We start from the raw sequence: 18,970 nt of genomic DNA, 5'->3' as shown, positions 1-18,970 counted from the left end.
ATATGACATATATATGTTATAGTTATAGACAGTTGAGTTTTTTAAAAACATATACTCACTATCTATTTTAATAAATAATACTGCTAACTTTTTGATAGACGTTTAACCATTCATCTTATTCAAAAAAACTCACATAACTATCATTTATTTTTTTAATAGATTTATTACTAAATACTCCCTCCATATTTTTAATGTATGACACCGTTGAATTTTAGAATCACGTTTGACCATTCGTCTTATTCAAAATTTATATCCAAATATACAAAATTATAATGTATAATTAAAGTTTCTATAATAATAAATCATATTTTAACAAAATAATTAATAATTATATAATTTTTTTTGAATAAGACGAATGGTCAAACGTGAACCTACAAGTCAACGACGTCATATAAAAAAATGGAGGGAGTATATATTAATTATAACTAACATTTTTTCATATTTGCACAAAAATTTTGGATGCTTAAACTCATATCAAAAAGTCAACGACCTACTAAAATACAATGGAGTATTAACCATCCGTAAAAAAATATCAAAAAGCAAAAAATCACAAACAATAAATCTAATAATAAATGGATGATACCATCTAGATAGAGCATGGGTTGGTTTACGGCCGTCGGTATATGTTTGCCTTTAAACAAAGTAGCTATATGCGGTGGGATGGCTAGAGTCCAAGACTGTCAAGAGGCATTGATCAGGGATCGAATCGGCCGCGGATAGGCTGGCGAGCGCGAGTGGGCCACGGGCCGATGGCCTGGCGCAGAAGCGGCCTATAGTGTTGACGGATGAAAAATCCTAACAGAATCATTACCGTTTTTTATAATAGTATATAAGATATAGATATAGATTTGTTACCTCACGAGAATCCTTCCGTTCCGAAACGAGATACCGTACATCCAGGATAATAAAAAACAAACTTGCGATGTACTACCTCCGTTTTATAATATAAGATTTTCTAGCATATCTTAAATTCATATAGATATCAATGAATCTAGACATATATATAAACAATATATATTGGTTAATAGATGAATCTAAACATAGCTAAAACTTCTCACGTTATGAAATTGAGAAAGTAATAACTACAGGCATGTGACAGGAAGCATGCGTAGCGCATAGGCCCTTCTTCTGGGCTTCCTGGGCCGTGGCCCGTGGGCCATGTGGTTCACAAACATATTCCAAAGTGGAATCCTCCTCCAAAACAAACTCTATTCTAGGGTTGCCTCCCTCTCTTTGCGTCTCGTCTCCACCGCCTCCAAACCCTCGCCGCGATGGGCAGGAAGCCCTCGTCCGCCGCCGCCGCCGCCGCGGCCGCGGCCGTCGACGACGACGCGCTCTCCGCGAGCGCCAAGGCCGCCGAAGACCTCCTCGCCGCGTCCTACTGCGGCGGCGTGCGCGGCCACTCCCTCTTCTTCGACGCCCTCGTGCAGCTCATCCCCCCGCGCTTCTACCTCTCCTCCGCCGCCGACGAGGACCGCCCCTGGTACGAGGGCCTCTCCAAGTCGGCCAAGGCGGCCATGAAGGCCCAGTCCCGCGCCAACGTCAAGGCCGCCCGCCGCGCCCGCCTCGACCCCTCCGCGCCGCCCTCCTCCACCCTCGACCTTCTCAAGAAATCGGCCGCCGCCGACCAGGAGGCAGAGGAGTCGTCTGACGGGGAAGACGGCGGCAGCGACGATGATGATGAAGGCGATGATGAGGTTGAAGAGCAAGAGGACGAAGGAGAGGAGGAGGAGGAGGAGGAGGAGGATATGCAGCTCGCGCCGGCGGCCGTGGTGTCCGAGGACCGCACGGTGACCTACGAGGAGCTGCGGGAGCGGCTTCACCGCCGCATGGCCGAGCTTCGTGGGAACCGGTGCACCAGGGCAGAGTTCCTGAACAAGCCCAAGAGGGAGAAGGGGAAGAAAGGTAAGAAGGGGAAGGATGCGGGGAAGAAGAGGAAGCGGGAGGATGGCGATAAGGAAGCGGAGGGCAAGGATGGGAAGAAGTCCAAGAAGGAGGACGATTCGAAGACACCGGATATCGTCTATGGCAATGTGTCGGTTGATCCTAAGGAGGCGAGGAGAAGGAAGAAGAGGAGAATCAAGAACAAGAGGAAGGCTTTGGAGGAGGCCAAGCGGATGCAGCAGGCAAAGGAGGATCCTAAGAAGGCGACCAAGTTGGCGTGGGATTTGGCCACGAGACGGTCTGCTGGGGAGAAGGTGCACGACGACCCCAAGTTGATTAAGGAGAGCATGAAGAAGGATAAAAAGCGTCAGCAGAAGCACGCTGAGCAGTGGAAGGAGAGGCAGAAGATGGTGGATAAGCAGAAAAGGGAGAGGCAAAACAAGAGAACAGAGAACATCCGGGAGCGGGCTCACCAGAAGAAGATGCGCAAGATTGAGAAGCGTGAGAAGAAGCTTATGCGGCCCGGATTTGAAGGGCGCAAGGAAGGATATGTCAACGGGTAACATCTCCATTGAATGCTGTGAACTAAGGATTAGTGTGTCAGCCAAGGTTGCATTTTTGTTGATGTCGGCACTCGGAATGGTTTACCAAATGACTACTGTAATGTGCCTTATTCATAGCATGAGACTGGAATACTTGGCAGGTTTGTCCACAAAAGATTTTTGGGATATTATTGCACTTCATTTTCATTTATGGTTGGATTTAGTCTGCAGAGAAGAAAAAGTTAACACCTTGCTAGTTCTTTCATAGGCATTTTAGCACTAGACTTTGGAAAAGGTAAATCAGTAATATTGGTAATATTATTTGGTGCTCCAGTGGCTGCTTTTTTTTTCCTCTGGTGACATTGGAATAGTGTATGGTTATGTCAATTTCCATTTATGATGCTCTTATATGCCTTTGTGCAGGTGGATTTCTTTTACCACTTCTTTGCAGTTAGTTAAATTACTGACCGCAGTATTTATTTTTTATATTATGACATGAATATGCTAGATAAGAATGGTCATTTCTCTTTTGTAAAATGGTTGCGATGTTTAGTACTTTGTAGTAGGAACTATGATGACTGTTATATTAGCCAGTATGACACTATTTTAGTATAGCTGCCACACAAAGAGCTTGTTCTAATTTGGAGATATCGAACCATAACAATTCTACCGAGCCTATGAGATGTGAAGTTAGAAGGGGAATTGCTACGAGTCTATGAGGTGAGACGTTATATGGGGGGGAAGGGAGAACTGAAGGACAAGAGATTGTTGATATTGCATGATTTGATCTTGTAGGTTTGTTTTCTTTCTATTCATGTTCAGATTGTTCCTGCTGGTTCTTGGTGTCATGGTAGAACTAGTGTTTTCACCATCTGTTGGTTAGTTTCTGTTCTTGCTGGTATGAAATAATCTTGGAATAGTTTTTTCCTTCGTTCTGCAAAACCCCACTCGAGGTGGTGTGGATATAATGTAGAGGAGTCGATTTGTGAAACAAGTGAATAATAATACTGTAGGTGTTAGCATACTTTGATCATTTGATAATGTTTGTGGTGAGGTTATGGCGTTATAGTTCACTTTTGGAAATGCTCATGCTGACATTGCTGAGTCAGGAAATATCGTTAGCTTGATTATTCTATTTGATAATGTATTGTTACGTGATTATGCTTTCATGGTTTAGATGTATTGCTAAAAACACCAGCTGAAGATGCATGACCAGCACGTTCATTTGTATTTTAGTTTGTACCATCCTCCAGATAATTTTCCAAAATACTTGCAATGCCCACTTACCCGGTGATGGACTGATGGTGTTCAGTCTTCTTATGAAGAAGTTTAAGTTGGCAGAAAGTCTACAGTATAAAACGGACATTGTTGGAATTTTTTTCCCTGAAGATACATGGCGTATCATAGCAGTTGACATTCTTGTTTAGCAATATCCTCTTTGCAATGCTGCCTCAAAACACTCATACCAAGCGGTAATAATTTCAATTTAAGGGCAACTGTAAATTTGCCACTTGTTTAAATCTTATTACAAAACCGTTAAATTCTAAACTGTCACAAGAACTATAGTTCAAATAGTATCCTTGCGTTATAGAAACAAAATTTACAAAAACTCCTTTAATTTAAATGGCAAAGACCACCTTGGTAATAGCTCAAACAAAAATAATAATATGCACAAGTCGAAATAGAGAATTTTCTGGTTAGTAAGAAGCATCGACTACTTAGAAACATAAGGTCATGTTCTTTTTTCATTATCAATTATAGATTATCTAGACACGCTTCCTAAGCTTCTAGATAGTGTGTTTTATATAAAAGAAAAATATAATAAATTGCACTTTGAGTCATTTTCATTATCTAAGTTTCACCTTACTCTTCACTTTAAACTAGGTAAATTTATAAGTTTTGCAATTTGAACCACCCAAGCTCTATTTATAGACATGTCTATTCAACAAATATATGGACTGCATGTACTAGGGAGTTCGTTGTTGTACCGAAGGTCATTACTCATTAGCATGTACTAAAAAGGTTCTTGATGATTCAAACAGTAATAATGGCAATTTTATCTAGTATTAAGTGAAAAATATAGGCTTAATAGTGATCCAGCATAAAAAGCTAGAGGAATAAATGGAAGCTTAAAGTGGAATTTACTTTAAAAATTATACATGAAAGTACAATTTTCTAGCATACTAGCTAATTTAGTTGTATATACTATCAGAGCACTATCACGAAATCAGATAATCCAGAAAAACATCATGGGAAATATTAAGGGATGAAAAAGAATAGTTTATACCGGAAGCACCATAGCCAAAAAAGACACAGCTTAGATGCAATGAAGAACAGCTTACTGCTAGAGATAAAACAACTGATAACATAAAAATGTCAAATGACAGATGTATGAAAAACACAGGTAAAATGCCGTACCCCTATAGGTACAAACCATTGAAAAAAAAAGAGAGAACAAAAAAAGAACAACACATCCCTCGGTATGCAGACTTCATATAAAGCTCTACACTCAGAAACAATGGTGCAGCCGCTGACACTCATCATGTAACACCAACATGAGATACCCAGTTGATAGCTCTAGAGCATATTTCTCCTTTTGCTTTCTACCTACATTTCCAGCTAGACGGTGTTCGTCTTCATGATGATGATAAAAGGCAAATTTGCATGATCAATCACGAGGAATGGACGCCAGGAATAGGCGCGTCAATGGTGATGCAGCGATACTATTTTTATGGACGAGAGAAACTGAAGCAGTGGTGATTATGTCCCTAGGAAAAGGAAAAAAAGAAAGAAGAGAAAGTTCTATTCACACAGGCTGCAGAGCCGAGAAGGAGCAAATGCCCGTTTACTTAAGTCGATCCAGTTGGGTGCTGCAAGTGACTCATCTTTTTCCCTAGAACGACGACTGAACTGAACCTTTTGCTTCAGAGATTTACTCATTCAATTGGTCACTTCCTTTCTCTAGAGTTCTCCCCCGATGTTTTGGCCTCTGCAATTGCACGCGGCCTGACAGTACCCCGCGATGATTCCCTCTTCTTTCCTGTATAAGCTGGACTGCCCATCTGTGAACTGTTCGTGTCCATGTTATCCAAGCCCAATCGCCGACCAGAACCACAGCCAGAATCTGGAGAGTGGAGACGCCGTTGGTCACCATTCCCACCACCACGGGGTCTGGCCCTTGGGGTAGATGCATTGCTCCTGCTGTGCTGAACTGGTGCATTTGGATCATATGTCTGAGAAGCAAGATATGAAAGAGCAATAACCACATCTCCTATAAAAGGTCTAGTGGCAGCTTGCTCTTGCAAACACATTGCGGCAACAGCTAATGCCTGATACAACCCCCGCATAGGAAAACGGCCCGCAAGTAATGGATCAGCCATTTTAGGAAACTTCTTGCGGTCTTTGAACAGGGGACGGGCCTGCAAATTAGATGAATTGCATCAGATACCAAAATTTGCGCTATCTGAATATTTATCAAGAGAAATGTTTAATTGTCAGGAAATATATGCCCTCTACATAAGGATAGGCAACCTCATCAATTGAATGTACAGAAATAGTAACTCTGCCATTAAACATACAGGGACTTTTTGGGTAGCAATCCTTTGTGACAGCAAGGGAGTCCGAGTGGATAAAGATAATTCACTGAAATAACTATTTTCAGCTCACTTGACGAGCAACATCCTTCTTGTATTACAAGGACATTTCAGTGTCAAAGTGGAATCAACAATTGAGGTACAATTGACAATAGTACAAATATGTTCAAAAATGACTTTGATTAGACATAAGCTTTTTGCTAGTGGATCGTTTCATTTCCCAAGCTAGAAAAAACAGTTTACTTCCATTATAGTTATATTTTTAGACTTTTTTATATTCTTTCCCTTGGTTAAGAAACTTGTAAAATACATTGACTTGTGATGTATTAATAGGAAAACATCAAGCCTATTAATTAAAATTAGTATAAGAGAATAAATGAACATACCCATGCCACTAGGTTTTGCTCTCCAAGTGGCTTGGTGTTGTCGATTGCTTTGCGGCCGGTAATCAGTTCAAGGAACACAACACCAAAACTATACACATCAGATTTAACAGTAAGCTGCCCAGTCATTGCGTATTCTGGGGCACAGTAGCCATAAGTTCCCATAACACGAGTTGAAACATGAGTTTTGTCACCAACAGGGCCAAGTTTTGCCAGGCCAAAGTCTGATAGTTTTGGATGGTATCCTTGACCAAGAAGAATGTTTGATGACTTGAAATCCCTATAAATTACAGGAGGATTTGCCTTGTCATGCAAGAATTCCAAGCCCTTGGCTACACCAGCAACAATCTTCATCCGTGTATTCCAATCGAGAGGCTCCTTATCAGGTGGAATATCTAACACACAAAATGTTAGTCATTTATGACCAAAAATGAATCTATTATCATGCAAATTAATTTAGACAAACTAAATACCTCTCAGGAATAAATTATGCACCAAACTGTATCATAGCTGATAAACAAAAGTTGAGCACCTCAAGTTTGATGCAAACTGACATAATTGTTGCCTATTACCAACTTACATGGAATGGTTTCTTACAATTATAAGTATTTCCCTTATTTAGCAACGGAAAGAGTATCTAATCATAATTATATAATAGGGTATCCTAGACATATTATAAACTTGAGACAAGATATGAAGGACAAAACAAAGTTGAAGTAACAACAATGAGATGTTTTGGTTTGATAAACCACTTTTACTATGCAAATTATTTTAAATGTTTATAAAATCCGAGTTAATAGAAGATAATCAACCACTGTTGTTTTTTCCTTCTCTGAGAAAGAAAATTTATACTGTTGAAGTGTTGGTAATTACCAGAACAATCATTAAATAAATAATGTAGGTAGTTGCAAGCTGAATTGACAAATACTGCATGTACAAGGATGTAGGCATAGGATAGGAGTTCATGTGAAGTAAAGTAGCAAATTTTACCGTGCAGATGATCCTCAAGTGATCCCAACGGCATAAACTCATATACAAGAAGACGTTGATCCCCATCAGCACAGTATCCAATTAGGTTAACCAGGTTATCGTGGTGCAATAGACTGAGCATAAGGACCTCGACCAGAAACTCTCTATTTCCTTGAAGACCATTGCGATCAAGTTGCTTCACTGCAACATCCTGCATAGTTGGTAAGATCACTAATCAAAAGAGTTTAAGAAAAGATGCCTCCCCCAATGCTCCATAAACCGAAAAAAACGTTCAGCACTAGGCCTTAAAAGAAATGCAGTGGTCATGATGTGGTATTTTAGTAAGTGAATTAATAAAACTACTCAGTAGCTCACCACACAGATTTCAAGAATTTCCAATCTGAAAATATATTTCAAAGCACAAACCTGCCCATTTTCCAAGTGTCCTTTATATACGCGGCCAAAACCTCCCTCACCCAATAGACAATCTTGTCTGAAGTTCTTAGTGGCAGCAGCAAGGTCACGAAAAGTGAAAGTGTGTGCTGCAATATGCTGACCATTCCCGTCCCTTGGCATTATTGAATCCTTCCTAGAGTCGAATCCACCCTGTGAGTTTGATTTATCTAAAGCAGAAGATGATCTAGTGTTAGGGCCCACCTGTAACAAAAAGAAACATTGAACTACTCTTAAAGCATAAAACAGTAAACTAGTAATTATGTAGTGTGTTTCTCGAAAGAAAGCACACCTACCATTCATATCTAATTATGTAGTGTAGTTGAATTCCTTAAAATGCTCTACACCTATATTAAGATTGTAGCAATGTTTTTCATAAGACAAATCAACTATTACATCAATAAAATCTATTTATTGAGCTTCCATTTTATGTTGAGAAAAATCTTTATGAACCATTGAATGCTGCTTAAATCCCTTATTTCACATCCAAAATTTGATGTTCCTTATTTGCCACCCACTCATGTGTAATCTCCCTTCTTGTGCAGTCCATTAACTATGGTAGGCCGAGGCATTGCTAGTGGTGAGGTTTTTCTTTATGTGAAACCCCATTCTTGCCCTTACATGGCCCACTTATCATCTTCACGCCATCTATTTTCCTTCTCTTTCCTTCTCTGCTTTTTTTTTCTCAAATGCGCAGAAGAGAAATATACTTATATGGAAGTCTCAAACATTACCAACATGCCACTAATAAAATACAAAACAACCACACCCTACTATACTAGCATTAATATCAACCTACAGCCAGCTATGCCGAGTACTCCTCTCTCTTCTTCACCCACAATGCACACCACCATGATCCGCAGGGTACTCTGGGAGACTGAACTGCCGGACTTTTCTCTCCTATCCCAATCACAGAATTACCTATGTCATGGTGTTGCCTTCTGCTCATTAGCCTTCAGTATTGTCTATCAGGCCTTCTTCACCTCTCCCAACCCCAAGTCCCCAACTGATATGCCATTGAGTTACAAAAATACGAATTCGGCCACCTCTGAGCTCTTCCACACTACCAATCAAGCTTTGACACACTCAAGCTTTGGTTTCTGCAGCCATGGATGCAATCCCTTGCAGCCGAGCATCTTTGACTGTGGGGACCTTATTGTTTTCCTGCCGCTGCTGTACACGTCCCCACCATCGCGCAACTTGTGTCTTAGTCACCATTGACCTTTGATTTTTGAACAAGGAAATTCAAAATCAGTTGCCATCATATTCTAATTCAAGTGCAGATGCTCATGTCCTTGGTCTCATTCTTCAATTTTGAACAAGGAGCTTTGGTTTCAGCTGCCATCGTGCTTCAATTCATGCACCGCCAAACTCTCACAACTGCCTGTGCTTGTTCCACTGTCATGGCTTCAATTTTAGCCGTTATTCATATTCGTCCACAACATTATGATTTGACTTCAGTCTCTACTGAGGATACACCCCAACTTAATGTCTTTCTAGCTTGATGGAATCAATGAATCATCCATGTTGCAGCATACCTCAAAGGCGAGGAAGAGAGAGAATAGAAAGGAAAGAGCAGGAGAGGACAAAGAGGAAGATAAAGGAAAGGGGAAGAAAGAGGTATAATACCATGGTTGCCTTTTTCCATCTAGGTTAACAACAATATCACGAAAAGGGGAACAAATGGAAGATAAAAATCAGACTGGAAAATAAGTAAACAGAAAATAGAGGAACAAAGTAACATCGGATACATAAGGAATTCTCCTTTTTTTTAATGGGCACACCGAATACGGACACATTTCTTTACTCTCTGGTTAATGTTCCATGTTTTGGCCTCTCAGAGAAAATGTGTTGCCTCCTATTACGGTCAACACTAGAAGATGTGAAAAGCAGGTAAAATTGAAGATATGTTTTGACCATTTATAACCTGAAAACCTTGTAAGTGTGTTATCCTTAAAAAATCAATACAACACCATAGTGCGCAATAAAAAATCCATGGCCAGCCAAATTGTGCTCAATATCATCATTATACAAGTTTTTTATCGTCTTATCAACTGATGGGCGTGGAAAAAAATAGGTCAGGACAAAGGTTCAAAAAAGATTTTACCTTTGTCAGCAACCATGTAGTAGGACAAAAATTAAGACAGAATTATGTTAGAGAAAACGAAATATGTTTGTTCTGCTTTGAAGAATTCTGTATGGTGGATGCTCCATCAATCACATATTTTTCCAGTTCATTTACAAATGCAGTGTGCATGTGAAAACATATTCTCCAGTGGAAAAACTAAAATGACCTGGCTAATAATTCTAAAACATATTGGCCATTTGGGCTATCACAAACCAGGATTACTTGGACATGTAAATTTTGTGCTGAATGTCAATGTACCATGTTGTTGGAAATAAATAAAAGCACAAATCAGTTGATGATTCTTTGACACTTGTTTGAGATGTAGCAACACTAGAATGGTATCAAATAGGTTTGTCGATATAATCCAGAGGATGAATCAAATATATAGCATGCTTTCAAGGGTCAGGTTTATAAATAACAAGTTGGCGTAATCCACATTGTTACCAATTATTGCCAAACTTTCAAGGGTGATGTTTCCTACGGGGAGCTAATTCTCAATCACTCATCCATTTTTCATATACATATAGTCTTCCAAGTACTTGGCCCATCCCCTTCACTTGCTCAAAAGAAGAAATGATAGCATCATCATCATTTATATTAGTAATCAATAAGAGTTGGAACATTAATTTCCTTATCCCTTGAATCCAATACTACAAGAATCATACTGCAACCTCCTATCCATCCACGAAAATATCAGTTATAGGTTTTTCAACAAAGATGGACATTTCTTACCGATTCAAAACATACAAATAAGTAAAACACACTAACATCAAACACTCATACTATCAAATAGACTATGTTGAACACAAGAGAAAGTTCTCTCAAAAGCTGAAGACTGTATCCAAGCCATTCGCTAAATCGAATACGTATTAGAAACGTCGACAGAAAGGCACAGGTTTGAGCCGTACATCAGTCTGATATGCCAAAATCTCAGCAACACGCGTGTAAACTGACCGTACCGGACCAAATCAGCTACCATTTCTTACTAGCAACAAACCCACCCCAAGATCCAACCTTTCCCATCCACAAGGACCGCACCTGATCCAACCCGCGTGACACGGCGATCTGACGAGTCGTCCTTACGGTCGCTGCCCCCACTGCCACCACCAGCGCCACCTTCCTTCTTTGCCTCCCCCTTGCCGGTCGAGCTGAAGCACGGAAAGCAGCCCATCCAAGAACCCCAAACTCTAGAGGCACAAAAAGATTAAAGAGAAGGCGCGGCGCGACGCACCAGACGACACGGGGATCTCTCCCTGATCTGGGGTAGGCGGAGGACCTTTCCAAAATCCGATCTTTGAAGGATGCAGGGGGTCTGGTGTGGAATTTGGGGGCGGTCGGTCAGCGATTTGGAGAGAAAGGGGCAGGGATGGTCGATACAATGAAGAGAGAGTGCATGAGATGTCCGAGCGTGGAGGCAAAAGTCGCCTCGGGCAGCCAACAAAAGTGAGGGCAGAAATGGTCTTCACACATGATCCACCGTGTTGGTTTCTCTCCATCAATTTTGGTTCTAATTGGATTTGTTTCTTCAATTAAATATGTGCACTTAGAAGATAAGATTTGTGGTGTTGTTTGTGTTGTTATGGATATGGATTATTTGAGTCGTATGTATCGATCAATTTAACAATTGATAAAAAAATAGGTTATTTGTTCTATATTCAACACTTACTAGAGAACCCCTCATGTTATTTACAAGAAAAGATAGACAAATCACTTTATACTTAACATTCCCATTGTGTGAGAATTGATTTTTCAAAATTAAGACATCAAATCTAATATCATATTGAGTTATCTGTATCAATCAGTTCAACCAAAAAACTTAAGCTCATAAGAAAAAATGGACAATACACTATATTCCAATATATGTTTTATTGGAATTGAAAAAAAAAACTCAAAAACAAAATGAGAGTAGCAAAGGTAGTTCTAAAAACAAAGACAAAAGCCAGTTTATATAGTCAACATGGTGAGTAGGACAACTTTTTTCACGATCTAGGAGCTAATGTTTATTTTGATAAAGTTTGGTTGTAAATTAATTTCTTTTACAGAAACATGCATAGATGGTCAAATTATTAACTACATAGACCTTACTAGCAGAAAGAGAAGGGATAAAATTCAAATATCCCTACAAGTCATTAATGTTTATACTTGCAAGTCATTAATGTTTATACTTACAACTTTATTTTGTACGTAACCCCTATATAAGTTAAATCCCCATCTAAATCCCCCACTTTTAGTTTTTCATCAATTTCTTATTTTAGTTTCTCACACCCCATGGACCTCCAACATGTTCTCTTTGTATAGTATATAAAGTATTCATGCCTTCGGCAATGTGGCATAGGTTACTATGGTCCCACCAAGCTATAAACCTATGTAGCACAAGAAATTGAAATAACAAGAAGACATTGACGAAAAATTGAATTTGTGAGAGAAATTTATATGAGAAATCGACTCGTAGAGGGGTTTATATATATAATAGAGTTGCAGGAGAAGAGCATAAACATTAAGCATTTGTGTGGTTCATGACTAGGCTTGCCACACCTAACTTCACTAAAGTGTGACGTGACACAAAAAGTGTGGCAACGAAAATAAGTGCCATGAGTTAGGAAAATCATGGCTAAAAATTGGATCTTTGACAAGTGGGATATGGTGCTAAGAAACCGTGGCAAGCTAAAGTCATGGCACGAACCAAACACATGTCTTAAAAATTATGGCGCCCCTATGTGACTTTTGCAAACTTAGGCATGAACCAAATAGGCTCTAAGAACTTGTAGGGGGTATTTGGTTTTTTTTCCAAAGGAAAACTCTAAGGAATACCACAACATAGTAGACTACGAGTTAGCTTTGGGAAGCTACAGGACAACAAGAGAGGCAATAACATGGGATGTCTAAGCACGAAGGCAAAAGTCAGCTTAGACAATAGCTTTGGTTTTGTTTTTTTTGCAGAAATTTATATGTATATATGGAGTGAGGGTTTATCTTCTTGTCTTGTGAACTGAAGGGTTTATTGGATTATCATTAGAGCTCACTAAAACAAAAAATAGAGCTCCAAGATGGAGAACTTTAGGATGTTCAAGGGGTAGGGGGAAGTTAGCTCAGGTAGGCAATGAAGTGAGGAGGACTAGCGAGAGGTTCTTTTCATAATCCACAATGTTCATGTCTCTTAGAAGAAAGTTTGGTTATAAATTAATTTCTTTACAAAAAATTGTGCATACGTAAAGAAAGTGATTTATCTTGTACTCTCTTTGTTTCACAATATAAGACTTTCAAGCATTGCCTAGATTCATATGGATGCTAATGAATCTAGACACATATATAAATTACATACATTCATCTATGATTGAATTTAGACAAGGCTAGAAAGTCTTGTAATATGAAACAGGGGCAGTACTATCTTAATTCAAAGGGGTTGTTGGATTATTACTAACAAATATCTCACTAGGATGGAAAAGAGCTAAAAAATGAGGGTATCGCAAGATATCCAGGGCTAAAAATCAACTCATGGAAAGAGAGATAGTAGCATGGAATGGCCAAGCCTCCAAGGGTGAGGGCAAAAATTATCTTAGGCAACCAACAAATTGAGATACATGGTCTTCACGTATAATACCATTGTGCTAGTTTATCTTAAATAAATTTTAATTTTAATGTGATTTTTTCATAACGCTATGTGTACGTGGAGAGATGGTTTATCTTGTTGCCGTTTGAATTTAAGGTCTTGTTTGGATTAACAACATGATGGTCACGGAACTACCTCTTCCACTTTACACATGCCCATACAATTTTTACAAGACATGCTCATGGTGTCATGAATGTGATGTGGTTAAGATATGATAGTTTCATGTTCGATGTACAAATTTGCCATAACCTCATTGACATGGTGGGAATCACATAATTCTTGTAAGCAATCAATGAGCTCATGCAAAGATATGATGGCACCCAATGATCGGGCAGCATGGGCGAGAGAGCTCCTCAACACACATGCCCATTGTGTCGTGTGTTCCACCACCAGGATAATGAGCCTTAGTGCTCATGTACTAGAAATTCCTCTTTATCTTGAAGACACCATCATGCTGCAGGATCATCTCTTGCCAAACCTAAGGCCCCAATCATGACTATCAAACTGTCGTGGTTGGGTATGCTCATGCCTTTGATGAAAACAATACGAATGTGTGGGTCGGATAGAAAAGGGAAAGAGCAAAGAAAAGACCCGTGACAAAATAGACACTTCTATTCCTCACCCACATCTGTATTGTGACGTGACACGCCACATGGATGTTGGTGGTAAATGATAAGAGAGTGGCAAAAGGAGGGCGTTTACTGTAAGGGTTACACAAATAGTAAAATTACGTCATAACTTCATTGGAGGTCCCTCGACTTAACGTCAAGTCTGTCTGAGGTCCTTTTACCCCAAAACCAGAAACGTGTACCCCTAAACCGCATAAACTGTTAAAAAAAGGTCTCTCAGACAGTTTATGCGGAATTGACTCAATTTTTACCCTGTTTTGTTGACGTGGCGTAACGGTGGGTCTCACATGCTAAGTTTTTTTTTCTTATTTTATCTTTCCTTCTTTTCCCTTCTCTCCCATGTTGTCCTCTCTTTCTCTTGTTCCTCTCTTCTCTAGTAGGCTGGGGCACGAGCGACGATAGGTTGGAGGGTGGTGTGCGGGCGGTGGCGGGCAAGGGCGGGGGCGGCGGCGACCAAGGTGGTGCCCTGGCTGGCGGCGGCTTGCGGCAGTTGTGGCGCAGCCGGGCGGGGGTGGCTGGCAGCGACTGAGGTAGAAGCAGAACTAGCGGCTGCCGATCTTACGGCAATAGGCAAGGTGGCGGCTGAGGTGTTCGTGATGTACAATGAGTTCTGGCGCTAGGTGTTTCGCATCAGCGTACTCTACCTCCTAAGCTTGTGCCGCACCCTCTCCTGCTGTGTTCAGGAGGAGGAGGTCAATGTGCTGCTCAACCGCGTCCTGCGCCACCATGGCTGCGACGGTGGTGGCGCCATGAACTTGAGCAACATACTCATGTCCTATGCCAACGACGTCATCTTGTGGGTCGTGTTCGGCGACAACAGCTACGTGTTCGACTGTGACGAGGGGGTGGGAAGTGGAGGGAGTTTTTTGCCGACTTCAAGGGGCTTCTCGGGACGACGACGGTGGGGAGTTCGTGCCGTGGCTGGTGGTGCGCATGTCAACGATGATGGAAGGCTTGCTAGAGCGCATCATCGTTGACCACCGTGATTTGCCCAGTAGAAAAGAAAAGGAGGAAAAGAAGGAAAGAGAAAAAAAAACTGACATGTGGGACCCATCATACGCCACGCCAGCAAAACCGGGCAAAAATTAAATCAATACTTCTAAGTGATCTTTTTAAATGGTTTATGTGAGTTTAGGGATACATATTTTTGATATTTTGGTTAAGTGATTAAAAACATACTCGCCATTGAGTTAGGAGGCCCTCGGTGAATTTATTCCTAAAATTGCCTGTACACGGGCAGTAGATGGGCCGGGCCCAATAAGCTCTCCACGCAAGCCCAGCACGAGGAGGCCTCCTTCCACTGTTCTTCTACCCTTCCTTCTCGTCGCGACGGCGGCGGAGAGCCGGAGAGAGAGACCTCCCCCGCGATGGCGTCGCGACTCGTGGCCCGATCGAGAGACCTAGCGCTCGCCCTCTCCCGCGCGCAGCCTGCCGCCGCCGCCGGAGCCCCCCGCGCGCTCTCCTCCCTCCCCCGCTGCCCCGCTGCCGCCCCGTCCTCTCCCGGCCTCGGCAAGGTGCGTCGTCCCCCTCCTCCTCCTCGTTCCCCTCAGAATCGCTTTGGTATGCAGTCTCTGGTTGCTGACAGATCGAAGCTCTAGTCGCGCGTGTTTGTTGCGATTCCTGGGATGATTTTGGTTGGTTGATTCTGTGGTGATAGTATCGTGTATTGGTGTTATGATCTGATGGAAGCCTCTGTAGATTACGATCTTGCCCTGTTTCGTTGTGAAGGATGTGTGCCCTCTCGAATGGTTAAGGATTCAGGTGGTGCTCATGCGGGGAGCTGTAGTTCAAATCCGTCAATATGGCAGAGAATATGGTTTGTGAGTTTGACATGCTCTCCAAGAATGTAAAGGGGCAACCATGACAAATTTTCGGCAGGCATTCTAGGTTTAGCTCCTTAGTAGATTCAAGTGTTCTTAGTTAGTTTCATGGTATGATTGTGAATTTGTGATGACTGTCGATAGGTTCGAGATGGAATGGGTAGACCGGTAGATGCTGGGAATGTCAAGTTCATAAGTTCATTTGATTAGTGGAACTCCACATGTATGTTCCCATCTTGTGTGAGTACTAAGTATGATACTGGACATGCTTTGCCTGAGCAGAAGATTAGCTATTAGACTATTAGTATCTGCCATCAGTTTCAATTTTGAAAAAAGAAAAACTGTAGCCTTAGTGAAATATTTGCATGCTAAATTTATATGGCATTCACCTCTCCATACCATTGTAGTGTATTAGCTGACTCTTGATCCATTCATGTTTTGCTTGAATTCCTTTGCTGTTATGCTAGTTAGGAATGACATTATATCCTTGCATGGCGCGAACACATCTGTGAAGAATAATTTGTCCTTTCAAAATTACAGCAACTGAAATTTCATTCAGCAATTAATTTATGCTTAGCCAAACTAAAGCTTGCCATCTTTCTTCTGGCATGATTTACTTGATATTTTTGCATACATCTAGGCTTCAAATGCTCATCTATAATTCAAATGCAATACCTGCAGTTAGCAATTTGTCATGGGTTATTTGTTTTTTTCGGAAGGTTGAAATTACGATTCTAAAATGGCATGCAGGCAATTTTAGTTTTATATAGTTTGGCGGTGAAATGATAAATGCCCAATAGCTAACTTTGTTTGCTTTACTGATTATGAAAATCTTCTGGCATGGGTTTTTATAAGATTTTTTTTTTTGTTTGAGAGAAAAACTTGCGTACTCTAGTTTGCATTTCTTACGTCTTATGTATGCATGCAGGCTCTGGAATATCAGCCAACATCACATCTCCATGGAGCTCAATTTTTACCTCGTTGGTTTTCAAATGTTGCATCTAATGGATCTCCCATGCAGAAGGTGCAGGTTTGTTGCCAGCTAGATTAGTGCTTGATTTGTCAGGTGCTCTGCTACTCTATGTTAAATGTTCATTGGATTGATGTTTTCCAATCTAACTGATACAGGAGACATGTAAGTCAGTTGCCGGAATGGAACACTCTGATGCACTGAAAGTAATGGAAGGAACCTCTCCTAAAGTTGTGGCATTCAGCCCAGTAGAAGCAGCTATCACTAAACCTAGAAGCAGTCCCTTGACAGTTGAAAGTTCTAAAGTAAAGCGATCAGAGTTAGCAACGCTAGTGACATTTTACATGATCCCTTCTCTGCTTATTGCCTCAAAAAATGGCCTTGCTACCTCTATTTTAGTTGGCGCGGTATTCCATCAAATATACATGTTTCACAAGGAGATATTTCTGGATTATGTGCACCACGATATCACCAGGAAGTGGGTTTTGATATACTTCAAGCTGCTTTTGTTGATCATGGCAAAGGAAACCATTGTGTACTTCAACTTTATCTGAGTTCATGTTTTGCAGAGGGATAATAAAGCACTCGTCCAATCATTCATACACCAGAAAAAAATGATGGTGGTGGACAAAGTTCTGTTTCCCAGTTTTCCTGCTGGACATTTCCAACATATTTCCTTCTTAACTAGTTTTGTACATGCACTTGAAAGAGGATTGTTTAGATGAATCAATCAGTTAGTTTGACCGCAATCTTGTTTGTAATAATTGTCAGATATCAACTTCGTGGTATTTGCTAGCACAATGCAGCCATATTGATTTTGTTTTTCCATGTATGAAAAATCATCATAGATGCATATATTCCTTCTTTTGGAAGCTGGAACTATATATATATATATACATTTTTATTTATTTATATTTATTTATTTGCCAATACTCGTAAGTCCTACTAGTACAAGAATCCAGCGCTATGCATGCATGAGTTTTTTTATTACTGCAAGGACGAGTGTATGTCTCGATCTGTTGATATTTTCAAACCTGGCTTGTGCAGATGGTATTATGGTAAGTACTATACTAAAGATTGGCCTGCTGCAGATTTCAAATGCTGGGATTCAGAAATCCTCCAGTTGCTTGCGTCAACTACAGTAAACCTTACTGCTCAGTAAATGCATGAAAAACAGTGATGGAGAGAAATCCAAAGGCTCGTAGTACATCCTGTGATGCTCTACCAGGCATCCTTGGGAACACACGCAGGAATTTCACAATAATTACACAAAATCCAGAAAAAAAAGAAATATTTCCTGCTCTGTAAAAAGAGTCCTTAACTAGCTAGCTGAACAATTCATGAGGCGAAAATTCACCACCGAAGGTAGAGAACAAAAAGAAAAAAAGAACGATTTGCTTTGCAGCCTGCAAGCTAGGGCTCTGCTGTCCTTGCTGCTGGAATTGAAAGAGAAAAACTGTGTAAGATAGATGTGTTATTTTAAGACAAAAGACTATGATTTTCTATAGATGTTTAATGTTATAAATGATGTGATTAACTATCAGTTGAAAATTTTGTTTTAAAAATGTGAGATGGTAAACTTTTATATAAACTTTTTTTTAAATAAAAACATACCGATTAACCATTTAGAAAGAGCTTACGTAAAAATCAAGTAATAATATAGGGATGCATGACCTCTCGTACAGTCACGTTCATGTGAGAGCTCTGCAAGGCTGAATTGCCGCTTGCTAAGATCTCGCGGCCACCGTGTTTACCTGGGACGACGGCGGACCCCCATCGGCTGCCGCGCGCACATGCCCGGCGACCGACGGCCGCCGTGATCTGCCTGTGCTGACTTGCCACCCTGCACAAAAAAAAAACTTGACATGAATGCTGCCACTGTCTCTCTGCATGCCCCAGCGGCCAGCAGCATTAGGCAGCTAGCTGTGGTAGAATGGTTGCTTCTGTGAATGTCACCGGAATTTGAATTTTTCAACTTTAAATTCAGAG

General features: G+C 40.7%; 3 protein-coding genes across 6 annotated transcripts; 2 read left to right on the top strand and 1 right to left on the bottom strand.

The window, feature by feature from the left end:
- The first annotated feature begins 1,214 nt into the window (after positions 1–1,214).
- Positions 1,215–2,667, top strand: LOC102718179 (ribosomal RNA-processing protein 14-like). The gene has a single exon (XM_040524162.1). The coding sequence runs from the start codon at positions 1,272–1,274 to the stop codon at positions 2,445–2,447; it is 1,176 nt and encodes a 391-aa protein (XP_040380096.1). The 5' UTR covers positions 1,215–1,271; the 3' UTR covers positions 2,448–2,667.
- Positions 2,668–4,701: 2,034 nt separating this feature from the next.
- Positions 4,702–11,486, bottom strand: LOC102717901 (receptor-like cytoplasmic kinase 185). Of its 3 annotated transcripts, none has more exons than XM_015837281.2 (5): positions 11,184–11,486; positions 7,798–7,994; positions 7,393–7,582; positions 6,406–6,797; positions 4,702–5,845 (listed from the first exon to the last, which is right to left on the bottom strand). In XM_015837281.2, exons 1-5 carry the CDS (start codon positions 11,446–11,448, stop codon positions 5,375–5,377), a joined length of 1,515 nt encoding a protein of 504 aa, XP_015692767.1. In that variant the 5' UTR covers positions 11,449–11,486; the 3' UTR covers positions 4,702–5,374. The 3 variants fall into 3 exon arrangements, with proteins under 3 accessions (XP_015692767.1, XP_040379973.1, XP_006655252.1); XM_040524039.1 differs by having other exon boundaries at positions 7,798–8,028; positions 10,991–11,267; XM_006655189.2 differs by having other exon boundaries at positions 10,991–11,202.
- A 4,013-nt stretch (positions 11,487–15,499) lies between these two features.
- On the top strand, positions 15,500–17,807 carry LOC102717620 (succinate dehydrogenase subunit 4, mitochondrial-like). 2 transcript variants are annotated; one of them, XM_015837412.2, is made up of 3 exons: positions 15,500–15,705; positions 16,940–17,035; positions 17,140–17,807. In XM_015837412.2, exons 1-3 carry the CDS (start codon positions 15,559–15,561, stop codon positions 17,533–17,535), a joined length of 639 nt encoding a protein of 212 aa, XP_015692898.2. In that variant the 5' UTR covers positions 15,500–15,558; the 3' UTR covers positions 17,536–17,807. The 2 variants fall into 2 exon arrangements, with proteins under 2 accessions (XP_015692898.2, XP_006655251.2); XM_006655188.3 differs by having other exon boundaries at positions 16,940–17,041.
- The last annotated feature ends 1,163 nt before the right edge of the window (positions 17,808–18,970 follow it).

Source organism: Oryza brachyantha, chromosome 5 (genome assembly GCF_000231095.2).
Source record: "Oryza brachyantha chromosome 5, ObraRS2, whole genome shotgun sequence".
NCBI classification, from domain to species: Eukaryota; Viridiplantae; Streptophyta; class Magnoliopsida; order Poales; family Poaceae; genus Oryza; species Oryza brachyantha.
Note: the sequence above shows the minus strand (reverse complement) of the source record. Positions and strands in the feature narration are given on the sequence as shown.

Excerpts from the sequence above, each read along its gene's own strand:
- LOC102718179 (XM_040524162.1), top strand. The coding sequence starts at position 1,272 with ATGGGCAGGAAGCCCTCGTCCGCCGCCGCCGCCGCCGCGGCCGCGGCC.
- LOC102717901 (XM_015837281.2), bottom strand. The coding sequence starts at position 11,448 with ATGGAGAGAAACCAACACGGTGGATCATGTGTGAAGACCATTTCTGCC. Across the intron at positions 7,995-11,183 it reads AGAGATCCCCGTGTCGTCTG|ATAAATCAAACTCACAGGGT; the intron begins GTGCGTCGCGCC and ends CTTCTGCTTTAG. Across the intron at positions 5,846-6,405 it reads AGCAAAACCTAGTGGCATGG|GCCCGTCCCCTGTTCAAAGA; the intron begins GTATGTTCATTT and ends TCTAATTTGCAG.
- LOC102717620 (XM_006655188.3), top strand. The coding sequence starts at position 15,559 with ATGGCGTCGCGACTCGTGGCCCGATCGAGAGACCTAGCGCTCGCCCTC. Across the intron at positions 15,706-16,939 it reads CCTCTCCCGGCCTCGGCAAG|GCTCTGGAATATCAGCCAAC; the intron begins GTGCGTCGTCCC and ends GTATGCATGCAG. Across the intron at positions 17,042-17,139 it reads CTCCCATGCAGAAGGTGCAG|GAGACATGTAAGTCAGTTGC; the intron begins GTTTGTTGCCAG and ends TAACTGATACAG.